Below are 25,450 nucleotides of genomic sequence, written 5' to 3'. Positions count from 1 at the left end.
CTCCGCGGGGGCTCAGCGTGCGCGTCTCCGCGGGGGCTCAGCGTGCGCGTCTCCGCGGGGGCTCAGCGTGCGCGTCTCCGCGGGGGGCTCAGCGTGCGCGTCTCCGCGGGGGCTCAGCGTGCGCGTCCCCGCGGGGTTGCAGCCGCCGCCGTGGCCCGGCCGGGCGCGTCTGGGGGGCGGGGCCGAGCGGGGCGGGGCCGAGCGGGGCGGGGCCGCCTGAGGGGGGCGGCCGCCGGGGGAGGTGGCAGAGGCGCCGGCCGGGAGGAGAAAAGGCGGCGGCCCGGCGGGGCTGAGAGGCCCGGCGGAGGAGGCGGACCGCACGGGGCTGCGGGGCGCGGAGCGGCCGGGACCGCGCGGAGCAGCCGAGCACGGCGGCCTCGGCAGGCAGGGCCTGGGCCGCGGTTCGGCCGCGCGGGGCGGTGAGTGTCGGGAGGCCGGCGGGGGAGGCCGGCGGGGGAGGCCGGGCGGTGCGAGGCCCGCGGCCGTGGGTCGGTCCCGAGGGCCGGGCCTGCGCCGAGCGAACAGAGCCGCCCGCGCCGGCGCTGCGGGTCCCGGCTTGGTCCCGCCTGGGCCGCCGAGGAGGGACGGCAAATGGCGACCCGAGGCCGGGGACCGACCCCCGTGTCAGCTGGCCTGTCTGGGGGCGGGGGCCCCCGGGACCTCGAGAACCGGCGTCGGGAAGCTTGGGTGACTGGGGCGGACGGCGCGAGTGAGACGGGGCCGCGCCGCCCGCCGCCCGCCGCCCTCCGGGACGGGTCAGGTCGGTAACTTTGCCATTCACGGCAGCGAGCGGCTCCCGTCCTAGCCTCAGCCCCTGTTAAAGGGAAACTTCCTCGTTTCTCGGCCCGGGGGCTGTGGCCCCTTCTACGTTGCTTGCGGCCCCTTGCGCGGAGGGGGCCGTGGGGTGCACGTTGGGTCCGAGCCCGCTCGTCGGAGTCGGTTTCGGGCCGCGGGAGCTGCGAGGCCGGACCGCGCTTCCCGCCCCGCGTTCGCGTCCTCGTTTCTTTCTGAGCCGCGTCGTGAGTCCCACATAGAGGATGGTTGGGAAGGAATCGACCTTTTATTCCATAACTGCTTTGTTGACTCTGGTCCAAGATGACGCTATTTATGGGCATTCTGGTGCCAGTGTAGAGGAAGGCTTAGAACTTTAGATGAATACAAACTTCCCAGACTCTCTGGACTGCGTGTGCGTGTGCGTGTGCGTGTGCGTGTGCTGCGTTGCGGTACCGCGTTGTGTGTCCTTAGAGACCTAAGAAGCTCTAGGAACAGATGGTGCATTTGCCCGTATTTATTAAGGTTTTAGAAAGCACTCCGGTTTTCAGCGCAGCAAAGGGAAAAGAATAGCATAAAAATGTATGTTTAGGATTTTTCCTTTCTTTCTTTTTTTCTTTTCTTTTCTTTTTTCTTCTCTTTTCTTTTCTTTTTTCTTTTTTTTTCTTTTCTTTTTTCTTTTTTTCTCTTTTCTTTTCTTTTCCTTTCTTTTTTTTTCTTTTCTTTTCTTTTTTTTTTTTTTTTTAAAGATTTTTTTTTTTTACTTGACAGAGAGAGCACAAACCCGGAGCGGCAGGCAGAGGAGGGGGACGAGCAGGTCCCGGCGCCGCAGGGAGCCCCGTGTGGGGTCCTCCCGGGATCCTGAGCTGGGCCAAAGGCAGACGCTTAACCGACCGGGCCACCTAGGTGCTCTCACTTCCTTTTTTTTTTTTTTTTTTTTTTAAGAAAATTATTTATTTATATTAAGAATTTTTCTAAGGGCTCAGTTTCAGTAACAGTTTCGCTGAATCACTGTTCTTTAGCTTAGTCACAGTTTCTTACTCCAGAAGCTTAATCGGGATAACATGGTGTTTTGGTAACTTGGAAGTTAGTCCAGTTTTTACTATATACTTTAATGCAGTGACATAAGGTTTTTGTGTGTGGTTGTGTGTGTGTTGTGTGTGATTTCTTTTCTTTTCTTTTCTTTTCTCTTTTCTTTTCTTTTCCTTTCTTTTTTTTTCTTTTCTTTTCTTTTTTTTTTTTTTTTTAAAGATTTTTTTTTTTTACTTGACAGAGAGAGCACAAACCCGGAGCGGCAGGCAGAGGAGGGGGACGAGCAGGTCCCGGCGCCGCAGGGAGCCCCGTGTGGGGTCCTCCCCGGGATCCTGAGCTGGGCCAAAGGCAGACGCTTAACCGACCGGGCCACCTAGGTGCTCTCACTTCCTTTTTTTTTTTTTTTTTTTTTTTTAAGAAAATTATTTATTTATATTAAGAATTTTTCTAAGGGCTCAGTTTTTCAGTATACAGTTTCCGCTGAATCACTGTTCTTTATGCTTAGTCACAGTTTCTTACTCCAGAAGCTTAATCGGGGATAACATGGTGTTTTGGTAACTTGGAAGTTGCCAGTTCGTTTTTATCTAATACTTTAATGCAGTGACATAAGGTTTCTGTGTGTGTGTGTGTGTGTGTGTGTGTGATTCTGGAAATATTCCGTGGGGTTTTGTAAATGTTCTCAGAGAACTGAAGTTTCTGATACAGGCAAACTTTTATGCGCTCTGGGTGTGCTGGGTATTTTATTTCAATCCAGTATTTCTCCATCTCTAGCGCTGGACACTTTTAAAAAAATACAAAGTGTCATAATAAAATACCTATTAAAGGACAATAACACTTTGAAATAACACATATAGTTAGGCAGGTACTCTGAGGTCACCACGTGGGTGTGGTTAATGTGTGTTTACTATTTGATACACTGTATTACCGAAATGTGGCTTTTAATGGGATAAGTCCTATGCTACTTTGTATGATTTTGGATACATCTTTTTTTTTTTTTCCTTTTTTTTTTTTTTGGATACTCTTTTAACTGAGTTCCTAGGATTGTTTGTTTCATTCAAAGGACGCATTTGGCTTCTTTGACAGTCTTCAATCATAGACTATGTAAAATATTTAATTTCAAATTCAGGTTGATGAAATATGTGAGATTGGCATTGGGCTCATGGTTTTTACATTGTAGGTAGCTAGATAGTTAAATACAGATAAGCATACCTCAATTAAAATCCAGTCTCTGAAAATCCTTTACAAAAAAGGTACATCTTTTCATTGGAAAATGTTAACTAACATAGGTTATTTTCTCATACAGTTGCTTTTTATAAGGTCTGCAAGTAGAAATGACCTGATATAAAAAGTAGTTTTACAGAAAGCTTTGCCCACATAAACATGGCTGTTGTGTAAAGTGAGTATATCCCTTTTCTGAGTATTAGACTGTATCCTGTTGGATATACACATAACCAATCTCTGTAGAGTTCTAAATTGTTTTCACAGTAGAGTAATTGCCTCAAGGTCACAAAGCTGAGATCCCTTGGAAACCCCTTCCCCTGTGCCATGCTGCCCATTTTAATAAGCTGAGTGCCACCATTTAGGTGTATTATTTTTATCTGAGGATCGACGCAAACAGGTTCTAGTCCAAAGCGTTAAATATTAATATTATTTTAAGTTCTGACGTAAGTCTGTAATAATTTCATTTGCTTATTTAGTGGAGAACATTGCAAGTAGTTAGAACTATCACTTTGGAATTAGCTACTCATGACCATATTTAGACACAGAAGGTATATGTTTTGATTATATCATAACTGGAAGGGTGAAACATTTGACAATTTTCCATATAATTAGGTCGTCATTCTATAAATAAAAAGAGCTAAAATTTGATAAAAGGAATGAATACAGTGTAACCCACTTAGCCATTTTGGACTCATCAGGAGTGCAAGTGCTTTGAGTTTGGAGTTTAAGGTAGTGGATTTTTAATCTTGCCTAGTCACCGCACCCCCCCCCCCCACACACACACACCCCTTTTAAACCAGTGAAATAAGATGTCCAGCTGAGGTTATAGATTTGCTGTGGTCTTTAAAACTGCATTTGGTCAGCAAATCACCCAGCAGGTGTTTGTATTTAATATTAATTGTACAACTAATTGTATTACTCTAGTACTATACAAGAAGGATGAGACTTCTTACTCAGAGGAGCTTATAACTGATTGCTAAATGTAAAATTTCAGTCACAGACTTGTGTTAACTAATTAACAGGTCTGTCTAGTTCTATTTCAGCCTCACATTGAAGCAACATAGAATAGAATTGTTTCATCTAGTACCATATTAGCTGCAATATTAAACAGTTGGCTGATGCCACTTCCTTTTCTGAGCTGCTTTTCTTAGCCCTGTACCTACTCAGGCACGTGCGTATGTGTGGACACCTCAACCTCTGCTTTTCTTGTTGAAACTGATGCCTCTATATCCAAGTAACCAGTAACCAGAGCACACAGTTGATTAGGGAGTTAAAATAGTGGAAAAATATACTAGTAAATGTTTACTTCTGTGCCTTTTATGACTATTTTGTAAGATTTTAAAATAATGGAAAGTTGAAATGAACTTTCTTTGATTTCCTTGTCCCTTTGACTTGCTTTTTTTAATAGACGGTTTATCTTACTCTCTATATATAATGCTTGGAATGTATGACTTAGGAACTCAGTAAATGTTTGAGCACTATAGACTTTTTATAGCTGGTACAATAAGGTAATTTTGACTTAATTTGATTGTGTAATACTAGGTTTGTAAAATTGTATTTTTTGATGAAGTATATGTAGTTTTCCATGAAATCAAGAATCTCGTTTTGGAATCCATTTGCCTGTTTATTATAGTATAACTCTTTCATTTATTCATTTTTCTAAAATAAGTGAAGCTCCAATTAGGCACAGTCTGGAATATAGGAAACATAGGAATGGATGAGAACGAGATGGTTCTGCCACCTTCATGGAGCTTATAGTTTTCCTGTGGAGGTAGATATTAAAGGATAATGACTAGTTGTGACTAGTATAACCAAGGAAAAATACAATGTGTAATGAGCACACAGCATCATATGAGATCCATACCTTTGTCTTTGGTATTTGGAAAGTAACATACGGGCTGAGATTAAAGATTTGAGGCAGCAGTTATGGGGTGGGAGGGCGCCGCCCATCTTTGCATGTGTCTTGTTGACAGAGGTACACATAGCAGCAAGCTGTGTTGAGTGCTTTGAGTGACTTGACTTAGCATATTTTAAAATCACACTAACTTGCAATGCTTTATTTATCTCCTTAATTATTTTAACAAATCTGGAAAAATAAAGAAATGGTTTTCTGAAGGCAATTATTTTATGTATAGAAATAGCTTTAAATAACAAGGCCTCCTTTCACTGTATGGGACAATGCCATGTCTTAAAACTATTTTTATGGATTGCTTGTCAGTCACAGAGTATGAATTGGCCAAGAATTTCTGTTTGAAAAAATTGAAACTATTGTAAAACATTTAATCATTTACAAATATTTTCTTTCTTTCTTTTTTTTTTTTACTTTCTTTACAAATATTTTCTAATCTAATGAGACTTCTTCCAGTTGTTCAAATTTAAGTGTAAATTATAGAGATATTACTTGAAATGTTAAGATTCGTTTTCAAGAGAGTTTAAGAAAACTTAATATTGAGGAGTTTTAAATTAAGGTTATGTTGAACTTGAAACTTCAGTTTTAGCAACATGTTTTCTGATGGGCCTGCTGTGTCACTGTTCAACTGATATATCAGGGACGGGTGTTTTAAACTCGTTTCACAGAATTCATGAGCAATTGCAAGATACTTTATGGAGGCCTATTTAATCTGGTAATGATCTTGATTAGAAAAAGGATGGATCAAAAAAAAAAAAGAAAAAAAAAGAAAAAGGATGGATCTGGGAGTTTTAATTTCTGAAGCGGAGGGTTTTATTCCCAGAATACTCTTTGGTTATTATCTAGTCCATTTCTTAACTTATTTCTTAATATATTTACTTGTAAAATGAATTACACTTGATTCTTTGTATAGCTAGCTGTCTTGAAAATGGCGAAATTTATATTTTTCTGCAAATTTTACTATTTCAAATGCAAGTTATTTTAAGAATAGTCTTTAAAACTGATATTCAAAGCAAAGCTATGTGCTATTGTAATCACAGAGAGCCAAAAAGACTTTCTTGACCACAGGGGTGATTAAGTGTTGGAATAAACTACAAGCAAAATTGTGTAACCTCCATTCCTCAAATAACGTCTTAAAATTGGATCACCAGTTACTGAAGTGCTGCCTGTTTTCTTAAACTTTTATGAGTAAATGTATCTGTTGTTGTCCATGTGCATTGATCCAGATCCAGATTGAAATCCTAGTTCTGCCACTTACCAGGGGATGACCCTGGACAAGTCCTTTCAGCCTCTCTGAACCTCAGTTTGCTCTTGGTTGTTATGAGGATTAAGGAACATTAAGTGAGAAAATTGGAGACAGGAGAAAACTGGTACAAATTAGTGTTCTTTTTTCCTTCTGCTTCAGTAAAGAGTCTGCTCAGTAAGTCTGCTTCAGTAAAGAGATATTGTGCACTCGTTGCTGTGGATATTTTTATTTTTTAAAAACAGTTTTCTTTCTTTTTTTAAAAAATATTTCACTTATTTATTCATGAGAGACACAGAGAGAGAAGCAGGCTCCATGCAGGGAGCCCGACTGGCACTCATCACGGGTCTCCAGGATCAGGCCCTGGGCTGAAGGCGGCGCTAAACTGCTGAGCCCCTCGGGCTGCCCTTAAAACAGTTTTCTTATTCTGAAGGGAGTAGTGTGGAATTAACTATTTACTTTGAGGCTTGAGAGCCCTCTATGTCTTCCTTTCAAACTTGTTGCTGTTTTACATTGAACTTAGTTGTCTATAGCAGTTGCTATTTTAAACACTTTTGAATTAAGTGATATTTCTGAGATGTGTTCGGCCTAGTGTGGTCATATGATGTGCACATAACATAAAGTGTTCCTACAAGTTGCGAGAGCAGTGGTCACTTCTGCGGAACTGCTTGTATTTTTAGGTTCTCTCTTAGTAACAGGCTTATAACCCTCAGCATGTGAGATGAACTCCATCTAGTTGTTGCAAAATAAGAACACTACAGCTGCTTTCATAATCTAATCACTTGGTAAAATTCGCCTTAATTCTTACTAATGTTTCTTTTTTAACATCTGTTTAATTTACAAATGTTTGTCGTCATTAGGCTGTCATTTCTTCTACTGTGACTCTTTAGCTTGTCTGTGTTTAACTTATGGGTTCTGTCTTAACCTATAAACATTCAGAAGTATTTGATTCATAATTTGTAATTTTTAAACACAATTTAAAAATATAATTTTGTTTTTAAATGCATGCCTCCCCACCCAACCCCTATTATCAGTAAGTGCCATAATATCAACTCAGAACTTCTCTACTTAATCAGTAGAGCTCTAACAATATGAGGTAGACTTTTGTTATTTTGTTTTTGTTTGAGGAAAATCAACCCTGGACTGGACAAAAATAAATAGCAATTTCAGGAGTAATTATTTTACATTAGCCAACTGGAACCCAGATAGCACTTGTGGAAAAATATGTCAGAGAATTAGGAATCTTGTATGCATTGAAGTGATGAAAACAGGCTAAGAATTATTTACCCAGCAAATTGTTGTCTATTACAGTGTAATTTTATTTTGGGGGATATTGAGATGAGTTGCCTGTCTCATTTGGCTGTAGAGATCTGAAGTTTGGGAGAGGGATCTGGGCAAGGGTTATAGAGAAGTTTTCAGCATACGGGTGGTAATTGAAGCTTTTGAGAAATTGAGAGCACCCAGGGAGGATGTATAGAATGAACAAGAAATGACATGATTCCTGAAGAGGAACATTTTAGAAGAAGAGATTAAGGAATAACGAAAAAGGTAGGGAGAAAACCAGGGAAATAAAACATCCTAAGGAAAGACAAATTGTTCAAAAAAGAGGGAATAGTCATAATGGATGTCATAATGAAGTCTGTAAAAAAAAAAAAAATGCCCTTTGGATTTAGCTCGGAGGATCTCAGGGAAGTTTTAATGACTGGCAGTCAAAAGAAAGCCAGATTAGAGGACTGTAGAGCTTATGGGAGGTATGAAGGGTTTTTGTTGTTGTTTTAATTGGTTTTTGGTTTTATTCTGGAATCTTGAAAAGGAAAAACAATAGTAGAGGGAGATACTGTTTTATTATTTAGGTTAAAAAATGAAATAGTTTTTTAAGTTTTTACTGCTCGTAGGAACAAGCCAATAAAGAAGTTGAAGATTATAGACAAAAACACATTGAATAGGATTAGTACTTATATTTAAATCAGTATATGTGCTGATATACTGCACAGTGATTTCCTGTTACCTAAAGTCTGAACTCCTTAGAGCAACATATAGCACAGTCTTCATGATTTGCTTTATTTCTATCATCCTGCCCTATCTCTCACAGCTACCTAGCATTACACCTTGTGATCCAGCAATGCTAGGAAATTTGTGGTTTCCTGATCATGTTTTGCTACTTGTTTTTCTCCATTTACATATGCTGTTGCTTCAGCATTGAATACTTCCCTTCCTTGCCAATGCTCTCCTTCCATGCTTAAGATTTCCCATCTTTGAAGACTACTGTGAATTCTTCTCAAGCCCCTACACTTAGTGATAATTATCTTCTCTGTGTTAATCCGATTTTACTTTTGTCAGATTGATCACATAATAACATGACATGACTTTTACTGTTGTATCTCTGACCTCCTGCTCTAGCTCCTTGAGAGGAGGTACCATGTCTGACTAATCATTATATTGCCAAACCAAACACAGTGCATAGTAGTTAAACAATAAATAGGTGTTGAATGAATGAATGGAAACTGTGGCCCTCAGAAGTAAGTGATTTGCGCATAGGCAGGAACTGGAGCTGGAACTTGTATTTTGTAAATTCCCTGTTTGTTTCAATTAAGGCTTACTGTGGTGATTTGGTGTAGAATGTATTAAGGCATACGTAGGAGTGATCAATAGATGAAATCTTAAATGAATTCCTGTATTTAGGGGAATAAAAAGAAAACTTCTAGTAGTTTTAGTTAAATATATTCGTGAAATTCAGATCATTCTCTCTTAGGAATATGATGAGGTCAGTGTACTATGGAGTGCTTCAGAATCAGTTTATTTGAAACTGAAAAAGTGAAAGCTAAAGCATTCTTTGAAATCTAAAAGTCAGGGCAGCCTGGGTGGCTCAGCGGTTTAGTGCCGCCTTCAGCCCAGGGCATGATCCTGGAGACTCGGGATCGAGTCCCACGTCAGGCTCCCTGCATGGAGCCTGCTTTCTCCCTCTGCCTGTGTCTCTGCCTCTCTCTGTGTGTATCTTTCATTAATAAATAAAAAGCTTAAAAAAAAAAAAAAAAAGAATAGCTTCCCCCTTTAAAAAAAAAAAATCTAAAAGTCAAATATGCATAAATTTGTTTTTGGCATCAATTTATATACTACACAGTATACTAGAATTGTAATAAGCATTGTATTTTGAAACATTTGGCCTCTTAGGCATGTTGTTATATGGTATATAGAAATGAATTTTTGCATTGTTACTTGATATGAAGTACTCAAGTTGTTTCAAGATAAATTGATTATATGTAAAATAAACTTGTTCAGTATGCTTATTTTATATATTTCATCGTAAGATAAGTCACTATACCTTTATGACTTGATTTATGTTATTCAGCAGTTTTTAAAAATTAACCACTTTTTGCCTAATTTCTTTTTTCCATCTCAACAACTAGAGTTGGACTGGCCATTATGGAGGAGGAGCTGCAGCATTCACACTGTGTGAATTGTGTCAGTAGACGGTGTATGACCAGACCAGAACCTGGGATTTCCTGCGACTTGATTGGTTGTCCATTGGTGTGTGGAGCAGTTTTCCATTCTTGTAAAGCTGATGAGCATCGACTTTTATGTCCATATGAACGAGTGCCTTGCTTAAATAGTGACTTCGGATGTCCATTTACAATGGCTCGAAATAAAGTTGCTGAACATCTAGAGATGTGTCCTGCAAGTGTGGTGTGCTGTACTATGGAGTGGAACCGATGGCCAGTTAGTTATGCAGATCGGAAATCATATGAAAATCTAAGCAGAGATGTTGATGAAGTGGCACAATTAGATATGGCCTTGGCCCTTCAAGACCAAAGGATGCTTTTAGAGTCTCTCAAAGTAGCCACCATGATGTCAAAAGCGACTGATAAAGTATCAGAACCTAGAGAACAAATCTCAGTTAAATCAAGTGTCCCAGAAATACCACATGCTAATGGTTTGGTGTCTGTTGATGAAGAATCTTACGGTGCACTTTATCAAGCTACTGTAGAAACAACCAGAAGTTTGGCAGCTGCTTTAGATATCCTGAATACTGCCACAAGAGACATTGGCATGTTAAGTACAAGTCTTTGTGCTTCCCCAAGTGAAATGAATGAAGAGCAAAATGCCAGGGGAAGCTTGCAGAATAGACACTTGAAAGACCAGGACCATCTTTATGAGGATGAGATAGGAGCAGTAGGTGGAATTGACCATAACAACGCAAGTCTGGATGTCCAGTGTGAACAAAATGGTTCCAGTGATTTATTGTGTGACTCGAATACCAGTTCTTATGGCACTTCTGCTCTTTGTAATGGTTTTTCTTTGGAAAATCTATGTACACAGGCCATGGACCAAAATCAGAAATTACATGGTGATTCAAAACAAAGTACCTTAACAAATGGAGAATGTATAGCATCAGATGGCACCTCACCACCTTCCAGTTCACTTTCAGTAGCAGCACAACTTAGGGAAGCACTACCATCTAGTGCTCTGCCTAATGGCACAGTTCAGCATATCCTCATGCCAGATGATGGGGATGAAGGAGCTTTGTGTTGGAGAAAAGTAGATTTAGGAGACTTGAGGAATGTTGATGTCTTATCTTTAGGTCATCCTCCATTCAAATTTCTTTCTAACTCCTGTTGGTCTAAACCAAAAGAGGATAAAGCAGTAGATACATCAGATTTGGAGGTTGCAGAAGATCCAATGGGCCTCCAAGGAATAGATCTAATTACAGCAGCATTGCTCTTTTGTCTAGGAGATTCTCCAGGTGGGAGGGGTATATCTGATAGTCGCATGGTTGATGTTTATCACATTGACTTTGGGACTCAGACTTTTTCACTTCCATCTGCAATATTAGCTACAAATACAATGGTTGGAGAAATAGCTTCAGCTTCAGCTTGTGATCATGCCAACCCACAGCTTTCAAATCCAAGTCCTTTTCAGACACTTGGGCTGGATTTAGTATTGGAATGTGTTGCTAGGTACCAACCCAAGCAGCGTTCAATGTTTACATTTGTTTGTGGACAGTTATTTAGGAGAAAAGAATTTTCTTCCCATTTTAAGAATGTGCATGGTGACATTCATGCTGGACTCAATGGCTGGATGGAACAGAGGTGTCCTTTAGCATATTATGGTTGTACCTATTCTCAGCGTAGATTTTGTCCATCAACACAAGGAGCAAAGGTTATACACGACCGCCATTTGAGGTCATTTGGAGTTCAACCATGTGTATCTACAGTATTAGTAGAGCCTGCTAGAAACTGTGTATTGGGATTACATAGTGACCATCTAAGTAGTCTTCCTTTTGAGGTCCTACAACATATTGCAGGCTTTCTTGATGGCTTCAGTTTATGCCAGCTCTCCTGTGTATCCAGGTTAATGAGGGATGTATGTGGCAGCCTGCTTCAGTCTCGTGGAATGGTCATACTGCAGTGGGGGAAAAGGAAGTATCCAGAAGGAAATTCGTCATGGCAAATAAAAGAAAAGGTTAGTTGAATCTTAACTATATCATCCCCTTATTCGACATACAGTAGATACTTAATGTTGCAGAATTAATAAAGTTAAAATCTTGTTGAAAAATTGACCGTCCTTTAAAACTTATACTTTAATTCAACAGACTTTTTAAAAATAATGATAACTAATGAAAAACTAGAATTTTTGTCATAATCGCATGTTTACTACAGCCATCCTAGTACTAGGTTCTAATTTAATATGACGAAGGCCACTTCTGTTACTTCAGTTGAGCAGTTCTATACTCCGTTCTTCTGTAACAACTCCTTTTGAGTCTGTGTTAACTGCCTTTTAATTTGAGTTCCATCTGAAACATTTTCACTGTAGGACAATGGAAGAAGCAAGAAGAGGTTTTCTGCTGCTTATAATTGGCAGTTTCTTTCCATTCCTAGCAACTTCTTTCTTAGAACTTAGTATTTCAGGTAGAACTTAAAAAGAGGGAAATGAGAAGAGTTATAGCTGCTACTACTAGTAAGTGACCAATGGAGTATTTGGGGGCTAGAAAACATGATGGATGTGGAAAAGTGTTAGGTCGAAGTGAGGTAAGAGTAGGGTAGTTAGATTTGATATTGGTAGGGACTCTGGGTTTAGTAGAGTACAAGAGAGTGTTGCATATTGGAGGCTTGACCTGTAGATGTAGCAGATCTGGGAGCAAGTCCTGGGTCCACCATTTTTCTCTTGTGAAAATCCATTTTAGCCCACCTTTATTTTATTTTGTTTATTTTTATTTATTATTATATTTTAAAGTAATCTCTACACCCAACATGGGGCTCAAATTCACAACACTGAGATCAAGAGTCAATATGCTTTACTGACTGAGCCAGAAAGGCATCCCTACTTTTGTCTACTTTCTGTTTGAGGCAATAATAGAAACTAGAAGTCATTATAAATATATTTTATTGCAGGAGTTTTTCATTTTAGAATATAAACATTTTGCATTTTATAAAGTAGGCAAAGTTTGGCAAATTTCACTTTGGTTGCAGAGTTCAAATTTCTGGCTTTGTTTTTACCACCCTTAGTTTTTCTCAGACTTTTACTCATTGCTCCGTTTTTCAGAATTCTACATCATCATCTGTGTTCTTCTGAGGCTTTGGCCAACAATTTGAATATACTATTTATTTTATTATGTTTTTCCCCAAATGGGAATTTTGATGGCAGAAAGTTTTATACTTGCTGTGTATATGTGTGTATACACATACAGATAAGTTGGTATCTTTCTATCATTTGAGATGGGGTACTTTGAGCATGATCTCTTTTTGTCCTTGCCCACTAATATTAACCTATGAGATGAAATATTTTCTAGGGATTCTATTCCTGCAAGAAAATCTTACGTACTCTTGGAGTTTAAATTATCATCATTTATACAGATTACTCATACATCCATATCCTGGCCACTTTCTCCTGAACGCCGCCACAGTGTTATATGCAAGTGTCTTCACTTGATTATCTCACAGGTTCATCAAAAGCAGCATGTCCAAACTACTCCGCATCTTTATTCCTCTTTAAAAAAAAAAAAAAAAGATTTATTTTATTTTAGAGAGTTTTGTGCACATTGGGGAGGAGCAGGAGAGAGAGAATGTCAAGTAGATTCCCTACTGAGCACAGAACCCACTGTGGGGCTCAATCTCACCACCCTGAGATCATGAACTGAACTGAAACCAAGAGTCAGATGTTCAACCCACTGAGCCACCCAGGTGCCCCTCTGTCCCTCTTAATCTCAGCGAGTGGCATTATTATTTATCAGATTGCCTAAACTAGGAATTTGGGAGTAAGGGTTGACTTCTTTTTTTCCCCTTTATTTCCATATCTAGGTAATCATAAAACCCTCCTGAGGCTTCCTTCTTCATACCCCTCAGGTTTGCTTTACTGTTCCCACTGCCTAGTTCTGTCCTCTTCAACTCTCTCTCCACAATAGCCTGACTGGGTTTCTTTCTTTCTTTTTTTTTTTTAATTTATTTTTTATTGGTGTTCAATTTGCCAACATCCAGAAAAACACCAGTGCTCATCCCATCAAGTGCCCCCCTCAGTGCTTGGTCACCCAGTCACCCCCACCCCCCGCCCACCTCCCTTTCTACTACCCCTTGTTTGTTTCCCAGAGTTAGGAGTCTCTCATGTTCTGTCTCCTGACTGGGTTTCTATTCCTAACTGGGTCACTTCCCAACATACTCTATATAAGGACTAGAGTGATAAATATTTTCATAAATACAGTTCTTACACTATAGTTTTTAATAGTTTTTAAGTTTTTATACTTTTTAGGTTTGTTCATTGCTCTGGGACAGAGAAAGACTCCTTAATGAACCATTTAAGACTTAATAATCTTGTTCTTACTTACTTCTTCAGTTTCTTCTTGTCATTTCATATTCCAGCTATGTTGATTTCCTTAGTTTCCTGATGTTTTCTTTCTTCACTTCTTGCCTTAGGGCCTTCAGATGTGCTCCCTAACACAATACCTACATCTGAACACTTGTAATATCCTAGACTTCTGTTAACCTATTTACTCTGTCTCTATTTTATGGATGAAGAAATTGAAGTTTAGAGAGCTGAAGTAACTTGTCCAACCAATTGATGGATTCACATCTAGGAAACCTGTCTCTGGAGTTTGTGGTGTTCATCATCTGCTCATTTTACAGATCTTACTTCTTTAGGAAAGCCTTCTGGAACCCTACCCTGAAGCTTTCAGGGAGGTGTACTGCTCTGTACTCCAATATATTCTTCTACTCTGCATACCCCTACTAGAGCACTCTGTATGCTGTTTCATAATTCACTGATGAATTGCTGGTTTCATTGGACTGTAAGGTCCTTGAGAAGTGAGACTCTCTGGGAACCAAATATCTACTGCCTAGAACCTCATTGCCATGTAGTGGGCACTAAGTAAGTACTTGAGGAATACTTCTGGATGAAAAATTGGCCCATTATTAAGAAACCATGTCATCAGGAGATGGGAATCATCCATTTTTTTCTTAGTGTTTCACCAGATCCTGTAGAAGTGGGGAAGCTGTCTGCCATGATTGAATCTTTCATGAATTTGTTCTGCTGAGGCTTAACAAAACTCCTAATTCTTCCTATGGTTTCTTAGGTATGGGGAATTGTAAGGGAGGCTAGTGATATCTGTAATGTCTATTGGTAGCTACTCTCTAGGCCTTCATGGACTCCTGGGAAAGAACCCTACAGTAGGCATAATCAATATAATAACCCTAAGGAATACTGGGAGTAAGTACCTTTTATGCTGAACAGTGGTGATTTCTGTTGCCAGCTGAAAAATAAGTGTTCCCAAAGAAGTTGAAGGTATCTGGCCACCTTGGAAGGCATTACCTTCCTTTCATGAGACGGTCTAATGAGTGCTGAAGGCTTTCTTCAAATCCGTGGCTGCTTTCTTAGAATATCTGCTGTTTACTGGGCATTCAGTGTGCACTAACATTTGCCTGGTGATGAGCTTAGCTAGGATGCCTAGGCCTCATCTGTCCCATTCATGCTTGTACCTGGGTCTGTCCTCCATTTGTGCTTATTACCTGTGTTTGGGTAGCTTTATATTTAGAATTGTAAAGATGAGAAGAGGCCACAACTGTCATTGCTGGACTAATAAGATGACATTGTTTCAACGCTTAGAGTTGCTGAGCTGGCTAAAGGGGAAGTAGCTCATATTTTTACCAATAGACACATGAATAGGGCAATGAATGAATTTGGCAATGAATTTTTGTCTAGAAATGGCATTTTACAATTATTTGGAATAAAGTAAGATTCATTTTACAAAAGCGTTTTATATAAATTTTCAGAAACGTGTTGAATAAATTGAAATACCTGTACTCATGAATATTACTAAGTACCTTTAGTGCTTATAAATAGTGGAATGATAAGGCACTTTGGCAAAATATTAGTGTATTTTTTAAAGGTTTTATTTATTTATTGGAACATGCACAAGTGCATGAGCATGGGAAGGGGCAGAAGGAGAGGGAGAAGTAGACTTCATTGCTGAGAAGGGAGCCCATTGTGGGGTTGATCCCAGGATCCTGGGATCATGACCTCAGCCAAAGGCAGACACCTAACTGAGCCACAAGGCACCCCATATTAGTGTATTTTTTAGTATACTTCATATAGTATAATAGGAATGGAAGAAAAACTTCAGAAAAAAAATAATACATGTATCATCAATATCTCCAGACTCTGAGTAATTCTATATGGCCAATTGGATAGAATAAAAGAAGAGTGTGTAATATATTATTTTAGGAAGTACCTCTGAATTTACAAGGTTATGATTTTTTAAAAATTGCTTAGGGGCACCTGGGTGGCTTGGTGCATGGCTCACGTCATGAGATTGAGCCCTTTTTCTGGCTCAGCATGCTCAATGGGGAGTCAGCTTGAGATTCTCTCTGTCCCTCTCTCCACTTGGGTCCTCTCTCTCCTTTCTTCCCTCCTTTCTCTCTCAAAATCTCTTAAAAAATTACTTAATAAGCCAAGTTGGATGTAGTATTTAATGTCGATTTTTGCTTTTTATTTATTTATTTTTGGTTACTGCACTTATCGAAGTTAAAATATCATAGGAGTGATTTATTCTATAGTTATTTGATAAACAGATTTGTCTCCAAATGGATTTACTCCTTTTCAGTTTTGTAGCTAACTACTTGGAACTTTATAGGGTATTTCTCTAACAGTAGAAATGTTTGCAGGTGGAGTAAGAAGTGTATTTTGATTTTTGTAAATTGACTTGTTTAAATCTGAAGTAGAATTTTCTTTTAGGTGTGGCGATTCAGCACTGCATTTTGTTCTGTTAATGAATGGAAATTTGCTGACATCCTAAGCATGGCTGACCACTTGAAGAAATGCAGTTACAATATTGTAGAGAAACGGGAAGAAGCCATCCCATTGCCATGTATGTGTGTGACACGAGAACTCACTAAAGAGGGCCGTTCACTCCGCTCAGTTTTAAAACCTGTACTTTAAAAACTGTAATTCTACTTGCACACACATGCAAGCACCTAGTATAATTTCTTTGTAATATGTGACACTTTATTAATGTATTAAAGATTACAACTAGCTAAATTTATTGCCACTATGTATATAATGTTTTGAAGTGACATATATTTTTATAAAGTACTGTTTAGTTCGGAAAAAGTTGCCTTAATGTTTGAAATGTGTGAAATTTTTGGAACTTGCTGGACAGGGTGATTTAATTTTTAGCTGCATAATTTTCAGAATTAGTATTTTTAATGGTGTGCATATTTTGGTTTTTAAATTTTTTGTTTCTTAAACTAACAAGATCCTGACCAATTTGTCCCTCATGTTTTTTGTGGGTTATAACCCATGCATTCAGAAAGCAAAACTTTGATTCAAATTTTTGCAGCATAAGTTTTTCAGATAAAGACATTCAATTGTTTAAGGACTGCCATAAATCAAAAGATTTTTATTTTAGTGCTCCCCTTATACAATTGTTGATACATTGATGATCTTTAATATATATTTATGTAATATTTAAAATCATGACTAATGTTTGGTAATGCATTTATGTTTTAAAAATACCCACAAAAGTGTTTTCATCTTATGTATTTGCAGCTCTTATACAGAGAGTGACCACATGCGACTTCCTTTTTTTCTAAGACACCACATCCAAAGACTCTTAGCAATGTGTTTTATAAAATGAAAGCCAACAAAAAGCATGAACTTATTTAAATTTGAAACTGTTCATGGTATGATATATTTGCTAGGTTTTTGATATTGGAAAGAAAAAAATATACCTCATTTAAAGTTCAGATTGGACATATTGTATGAATAAATTTCAAATAATCAGAATGCAAAGGGCTTAACTTTATTTCCTAAGCATTTAGAATTTTTGCCTTTTTATGTTTATAAAAGTCACAACTGATACTATTTTAAGACATTTAACATTGTGAAATTTGGGGTCTTTGTAAAGTGACAATCATGAAATGGAAAAATATGTCTCTGTTGACAGTTTCCTTAAACCATTTCCAGATTTATTTCCCATTTACTTCTCTACCAAAATGTAAGAATTGCATCTTTGTGTGAAGATTAAGGTATAACAGAAAAATATTCAGAGTCCTATTTTTGAAGTATATTGTATTATAGTTTTCAAATTGATTTACACTATTATTAACCTAATGTGGTCAGTTAAAAAAATGAATATATCAATATTTAGAAATAAATTTCAAAGATTGGGGAATACTTAAATAATTTGTTTCAATTAACTTTCAGTATTTGGTAGTCTAAAATGGATGACAAGTTATCTTGTTATACAATATCAAACTTATATTGTGTCTTCTCTTGCTACATTAGTCCCTGAGAGTGCTCTATTGTTACTAGGGTAACAACACTATGGCAGTTAAACTGGGCAGATGTGTTCCTTGGGCATTAGAGAAGGACTCTGAACTGCTTAAGACTCCTTTTAGTTGGATCAAGCCCTTATTACAGTTGAAAATATAGCATTAAAGACTAATCAATTGCTTTGTCTCACCTATCATTTTCAGTTAGAATATTTCTCAGTACTTAAACTTTCAACTGTGAGATTGAATTATATAAATTGTCTATTTCTGAAAAAGTCAGAAATAAGATAAAAAACTCTAAGATAGAACTGCCTTTCCAAGTTTTGCTGAAGAATGTGTCTGGTTAGGATAGCACAAACATTAATGTTTTGTTTTATGGTTGTGCTTGTTTGGTTTTTAAGTTTAGATTCCTTGTTTCTACACTGGATCATGAGATATTTAACAGTCTTCCACCTTATATTTCTTTTACACATTTTTGGCTGTTTTCTTTTTTGTTTGTTATGCCACCATATGATTTTGTTAAAATGTTTTCTTTGTGCAACATTTGTTCAAATTCTAATAAAATTAATATTTTTCCTTTATGTGGCTCAGTAACTTAAAAGGAAAAACTTTTGTTTAAATAAAATTTTAATACTTGTTTGAAAGATTCCAAATGCAGTGTTTCTAAGTAGATTTTCCGCATATTGTAGGAGTTGTTTGTTATCATTGCTCACCCATGTTTTACTGGTGAGAATTTTTTTTTTAATATGAAAAACTCAATTAACTTTCTGTGCCCTTTCAGTGTCCTCCTGAAAGTAGTCCCATCTAAGAGTATTGAAAGGCTGAAGAGTTTCTGGCAATACTGTTTTTCTAAAACTTGTCATGGGAACAAATCTATCTAGCCTTTTAAGTGTGAAAAGGTTTGTATGTCATTTAAATGTCATTGTCATTCTTTGCTCATTTCTTAGTTTTTTCTAATCAGCAAGATAAAGGGCAAGTATCAAGATGGAAGAAAATATCTGTATTCACTTTTATCTGCTGCCTCCTTTGCCAGAACTACATGTCTTTCTCTTTCTCTCTTTAGAATGCACTCTTGCTCGCTCCTTCTCTCCCTCTTTTCATTAATTTAATAACTACAGTATCACCTTTTATCTACTTATCTCCCTTTCTCTGTCCTTCTCTTTCTCTCTGTCTATTGAGATTCACAGATTATTTACAGTAGAGGTTCCCAAAATGTCCCTGGACCAGTAGCATCAGCATCACCTGGGAATTTGTTAGAAATGCAGATTCTTGGGTCTCTCTGTAGACCTAACCAGAAGCTCTGGTGTGGAAACTAGTAAGTCTGCTTTAAGAAAGGCCTTCAGGGGATTCTGATTTCACAGTTAAGTATGAGAACTTAGAGAGGAGCCTGGGACTTGCCAGCTGTTCTCCTGAACCATGTGGTATTGGAGTGGGTATGTTTGTGTATATATACACGTATAATTGAAATTTAAGAGTAATGGCAATTTATTTGTTACCATTTGGTTAAGTTAAATGATGTTTGTTGTCTCCATCTTATAGCTATATGACAAAGTACATTGGGTACTATGGTGGTTGGACATTTTTTTAAAAACTAGTATTTACTAATATTTAAGATTTACTGTTATTACTAGTATTTCACTTGTGTTTCTTCTCTTCAAAGTAAATTGCAGTGCAACTTACAGTTTATTAGCATTAACCTTTAGCCATCATTTGTTCTCATTCTTGTTCAGTGGTTGCAGTCATGTGAGCATACTAGATTTCTAGGATAAGAGTAGAAGTAGACAAATACTGGGTTAAATCCTACAAAAATATGAGAATCCTTTCAACCCTATCATTAGGAGATACTAACGATTGAGTTTCTGGTTTATTAGTAGTGTAGAATCTGTTTTACTCTTTAACCCTATGCTACATATCCCATCAATGTACTTGCTATTAATTATCCCCTGACCATGGATATTGGGATCTTCGTAACTTTGAAGATAATATGGTTTTCAGCAAAACTTCCTTATCCCTTGAACATATGGTAGCTTATGTTACTATATTGATAGCATATGGTTAACCTCTGGCAATCTGAATGTAGTTTTTGGCATTTAGAAGTAAAATAGATTTCTTTACATGTTGCATCCCAATCTAAAAAGACCTAGAATTTATTAATTTAAAAAATTTTCTAAGGGATAGTTATGCAAACATTAAAAAATGTGTTTCCTGCATGATACATCATATCAGAAGGTGATGGATTGGGACCTCCAGGGGTGAATGTTCGGAATTGTAATAGAAGAAAGCAATTGGCCCTCATTCTCTCAGTAGACTGGACAAAGTCTTGATGGAAGGAATTTCACTAATAGGTGTTTTGGCTGGTTGTCTAAATATTGCTCTATGTAGTTTTATTTAACACACTCATGAGGCCTAGAAAGTAAGAGAATATTTGTCATCCCTTTAAAGAAAATCAACTCATCAATGACTCATCAACTGTATTTAATGTAATTCAGTGATGGGTTTTGTTAGGATTTGACCTAAATCTGATTTCCAAAAAAAAGTTTTGAGGTGTGTAAATGAAGGCCGACTTTAGTAAACTTCTTTCTAAATAAGAGAAGAGGAAGGATGGCTTCCTTCTAATGTCACCTTTTATGTAATTATTTTCTTTTCTTTGATTTAAAAGATCAAAGTAAGTTCAAAAGATAAATCTTTCCAAGTTTCTATTTTAATGATGAAAAAACTGAGGTACTCAGAGTTGAGTACTGATGACTTTCTGGGGATACTTTAGAGAAATGTGTCCTGACATGGTTTACTTTTCTACTTTACAAATGCAGAAAGAGAAGGGACACTTAGATACAAGGAAATTACTTTGGAAAATACTGTTGCCTACCATACTTGATTCCTAATATCTGTTTTGGAAAGTTATATTGGGTAATACCAAGAGGGAAAAAAGTAGAAATAAACAAAGTACGGGTGTTGTTCTGAAAATCCTTTGCAAAAACTAGGTCTTCTGCTGAGTTTTTACAAGTATTTATTTGCATGTATAATCTCCATAAATTGACCAAGAGGATTTTAATAGATCTTGAGATATATTAACAGATACATCTTGAGGTGTTTTTTTCCTTTTTTACCTTAGAACATTTTTTTTAAGATTTTATTTATTCACAAGAGATACAGAGAGAGAGAGAGAGAGAGAGAGAGAGAGGCAGAGACACAGGCAGAGGGAGAAGCCGGCTTCGTGCAGGGAGCCCGACGTGGGACCTGATCCCGGGTCCCCAGGATCACACCCTGGGCCGAAGGCGGCACTAAACCGCTGAGCCACCAGGGCTGCCCTCCTTAGAAAAATTCAAAACTGGCACTTTTTGTGTTCAGAATGCCTGACATTCAAATGTGTTATTTGGGGAGTGAATTTTCATTAATTCAATAGTTACAAAGAAATGGTTATCAGGATGCTTCATGAATGTGCTCTATGTAGTAAAAAGTCATTGATATGAATCTACTGTTTTATGATTTTTTTTCTCTTTGACATGTTGGTCTGAGTATTGTTTACTATAAAGAAAAGCATTTCTGAAGCAAAATGACAACTTAAGTTTTTTTCTTTTCACTAACACCAGGGATTTTAAGCATCCCCCAAATCATTTTATTAATCTATTTGCATGCAAGTATTGTGATAGGAAATGGTTCTTCAATACATAGGTAGTTCTAGTAGTGATAATATAGTGTGTTTGAAAGTAATAAAACTACATTTCTGTTGAACTCTTTAAGACTAACCAACTCATCAAGTCAAATTATCCTTTCCCAGGAAAAGCAAGTTCATCAGGTTTAATTTTTATGTTCTTCTAATATAAGGTGCTAGAATTCTTTTTTTCTCAGACAAGATCCTGAAACAGATAAATAGATTGATGTAAGCCTTGGTTCATTCTATGGCAAAGAAACTGACACATGATAGCTTTCCACACCCCTTTTCAGTCAAAGAGTAACATTAATTGTTACACTATTCATTGATCTAATAATATAAAAACAGTAGCGATAATGTGTTATTGCTTAAAAGATTGAAGTTGAAGATAGGAGATCCTGCTCTTTGCTGTCCTCCTGGAATTCTCTTTTCAGTGAAATCCTTTTTTTCCATGTTAATTGTCATTACTGCTTTTTTTATGCTACAACTTCAGCTTTCTGACCTGTTGATCAAAATAACCGAGATGAAGTACGTAGAGTTTTTAAAAACTTGTTCTAATCAGCATTATGTCTAGTAGTTTTGGTAAGTTTAGATTTGATTAACACATTCAGCTTCTTTTAAAGTCTCAGCTTACAAATTTGTAGCTATAAAAAACAAGTCAGCATTCAGATTTAACTACATTATTTGATTATAAGAAGTCAAACCATGGAAATGGAAATGATTTAAGTATAACATCTGTCCAAGAGTAGAATTACCCAGTGAATATTTAATTACGTCACATGGGTGTCTTTTGTATCAATTGATAACTTAAAAAAACTATGACTTATTTTAGGAAGAGATTTGAAATAGAGAATGGTATTGATTTCCTACAACATTCCAAAAGCTTTGTGATAAAAACTCTGGCATATGAAATAAATTGTTTTGAATTGTTACTAATTCAGCGGAAATGAATTCTTAAGATTTTTGTGCTGCATATAAAATGTTGTTCATTTGATCAGTGTTCAAGCACCAATCAGTTCTAAAAACTTGAATGCATTCTGAAAGGTAATTGTACTGACTCATTCACTTCCCTCAGATGTCATTTAGATTCCAATATATCTTTTCTTCCCATGATTTACATTTATGGTTGGTTTTTCCTGAAATGCTAAAGGGTATGGTAGTTCTTGAAAAATTTGCGAAGTAAAAGAAACTAAATATAAAAGGCTACAAATTGTGATTCCATTTATGTGAAATATCCAGAATAAGTAAATCCATTGAGACAGGAATCAGATTAATGGTTGCTAAGGGCAGGCGGGGAGGAGTGGGGATAGTGGGAGGTGATTGCTAATGGGAACTGCTTTTGTTTTAGTGATGAAAATATTTTAGAACAAGATAGTGTTGATTATACAACATTGTGAATGACTAAATATGCCGCTGAATTGTACACCTTAAAATGGTAAGTTTTATGTTGTATGTATTTAACCACAATTACAAAGCGCGAGTAATTTGCAGTTATTACCAAAGCCAAAAAGCACCTTGCTCTCAAGTTTTGGGAAATGCTCAAGTTATGAATTAATTTACAGCATTAGTAATGTGACAAATTTATTCAGTTTAAAGTCCTAATGAAATTCATGAATCCCATCACAGAAATACTGCTAACGGCAGCAGAAATAAAGTTGTAATTCATCACAATTAATTAATACAATTTGAACTGAGCAATTGGCTTCAGTGTCAATGTTCATCTTTCACCTTTTACCTTTTCTTATGATTCTTTGGGGAACATTTCAATCACATTTTTTAAAGGTCTGTTTTTAAAATCATGCTTTGAAAACAATTTGTATAATTTTCAGGATCATTTTTTATAGTTTTATACTTTGTGTTTCTTTTAAAGAGCAAATACAGTGATGTATTACATAAGACTTAAATTAATAAATTGAACCATTGTATACATTTTGTATTCTTTTGTATTATCTTGTGGGAGAAACATTTGAATCTTGGGATTGATACTTTAATGATTGTTTAGGGTCTCATTTGATATTTGGAGAAATGAAAGCTGAATTTGTCACTTTGTTCATTCAACAAGCATTTATTGAGCACTCATGCCAGGCATAGTGGAGGCTTGATTCTGGAAGGTTGTGACTGAGGCTACACAGGGAATGCCTACTTCCCCTCCTTCTCCTCCTGCCCTTCTCATAAAATCTAGTAACTATGCCAGACACATGGACAAATGGAGAAGTTCCAGAGAAGGAAATGCTTTAGGCAGAGATTCTCTCTCAAATAATAAATAAATCTTAAAAAAAACCCCAACTTTATCAATTAACTGAATGAGGTTGATGGTGTGAACTAAAGGATCAGAATAAACAGTAGATGAGGAGACTTGCAGTGCAGTAGCTTTACCCACTGCAACAGGGTCTGAAGTCAAAGAGAATCAGAAGAAGGAAAATAATTGCAATAACTTCTACTGTAATAGCTTTGTTGTGATTTTTCACTTAATGGTTTCTTGTTAATTTTATGATATTATAATTACCAAATACATCATTTGACCATATTTCCTTAATCATCACTTCTTATTCCATCTCCTTGTAGGCTACATTCCTGCACCATTTCCCAAACACAGAATATGCTTTCGGGTCTCTCAGCCTTTACTTATACCTTTCCTTTGTCTAGAATGCCCTCCCCCAACTTCTTTGTTTGGTAAAACCTTGGTTCATTGGTGAGGATCCATTTCTGATGTCACTTGTTTTTTTCTAGATCCTCCCAAGCCCTTGAATCACTCTTGTCTATAATCTCCGCCTCCCCCCCCCCTTTTTCACTTGTACCTCTTTTCAGTATTTATCACACTGTACTGCTCTTATCTATTTGCTGGTATCTGTACACTTGTGGGTCACTCTAGGTAGAAACCATGTCTTGGGATCCCTGGGTGGCGCAGCGGTTTAGCGCCTGCCTTTGGCCCAGGGCGCGATCCTGGAGACCCGGGATCAAATCCCATGTCGGGCTCCCGGTGCATGGAGCCTGCTTCTTCCTCTGCCTGTGTCTCTGCCTCTCTCTCTGTGACTATCATAAATTAAAAAATATTAAAAAAAAAAAAAAAAAAGAAACCATGTCTTACTTGACTTTGGATTCCTGAGCTTAGCAGAGGGCTTTACACACATAGATACCTGTTGAACTAATCATGAAAAATGAGTGAATAATTTTCAGTGCTGTTTCAGTTAGCTTTTGCTGCATAACATGCCACCCCAAAACTTCATGGCTTGAAACATGTTTAATTAGCTCATGATTAGTTGGTTGGGCTATTCTGATGTGGCTTAACTTGGCTGATCTCTGTCTGGTTGGCTCACACATCCATGGTCAGCTGATGGGTCAGCTGGAGGTTAGATGATCTAAAACAGCCTTTCTGACATGTCTGGCAGTTGGCAGTCTTTGGCAGGGGTCATGGGAATGATTAGGCTATATGTCCCTCATCATCATCCATCAGGCTAGCCCAAGCTTATTTACGTGAGAGTAGCAAGAACAGCAAGAGAGAAAGTCCCAATGTGCAAACCCACTCTAAGTCATGGTTTGCCATATTTGTTAATGTCCCATTTTCCAAAGCAGTTACATATCCAAGCCCAGATTCAAAGGATAGGGACAGACTACTTCAATGGGAGAAGCAGCAAAGTCCTATTGCAAATGAGTGTGTATCTATATGGGAATGGGGAGAATCGTGCCCACTTAAGTCTACTACAAATGCTTAGGGAACTCCCAAATCTGGAAGTCCCTCCTTCCCTCTTTAGATTTTTCTTATAAAAACCTTTGAATATTTTAAATTAGGGACAATTAAAAAATCAAAATTATCTTCTTTGTTTTTTGCCAACTGGAGAGGATAAGAAAGTATTGAATTTTGTTCT

At 37.6% G+C, this 25,450-nt stretch overlaps 1 protein-coding gene across 1 annotated transcript; it reads left to right on the top strand.

Annotated features, from left to right (window-relative positions):
* The first annotated feature begins 249 nt into the window (after positions 1-249).
* On the top strand, positions 250-23,526 carry FBXO30 (F-box protein 30). The gene is made up of 3 exons (XM_041744515.1): positions 250-419; positions 9,584-11,636; positions 16,395-23,526. Exons 2-3 carry the CDS (start codon positions 9,600-9,602, stop codon positions 16,596-16,598), a joined length of 2,241 nt encoding a protein of 746 aa, XP_041600449.1. The 5' UTR covers positions 250-419; positions 9,584-9,599; the 3' UTR covers positions 16,599-23,526.
* Positions 23,527-25,450: the final 1,924 nt, after the last annotated feature.

The sequence above is a fragment of the Vulpes lagopus genome, chromosome 2 (assembly GCF_018345385.1).
Source record: "Vulpes lagopus strain Blue_001 chromosome 2, ASM1834538v1, whole genome shotgun sequence".
Lineage (NCBI taxonomy): Eukaryota > Metazoa > Chordata > Mammalia > Carnivora > Canidae > Vulpes > Vulpes lagopus.
Note: the sequence above shows the minus strand (reverse complement) of the source record. Positions and strands in the feature narration are given on the sequence as shown.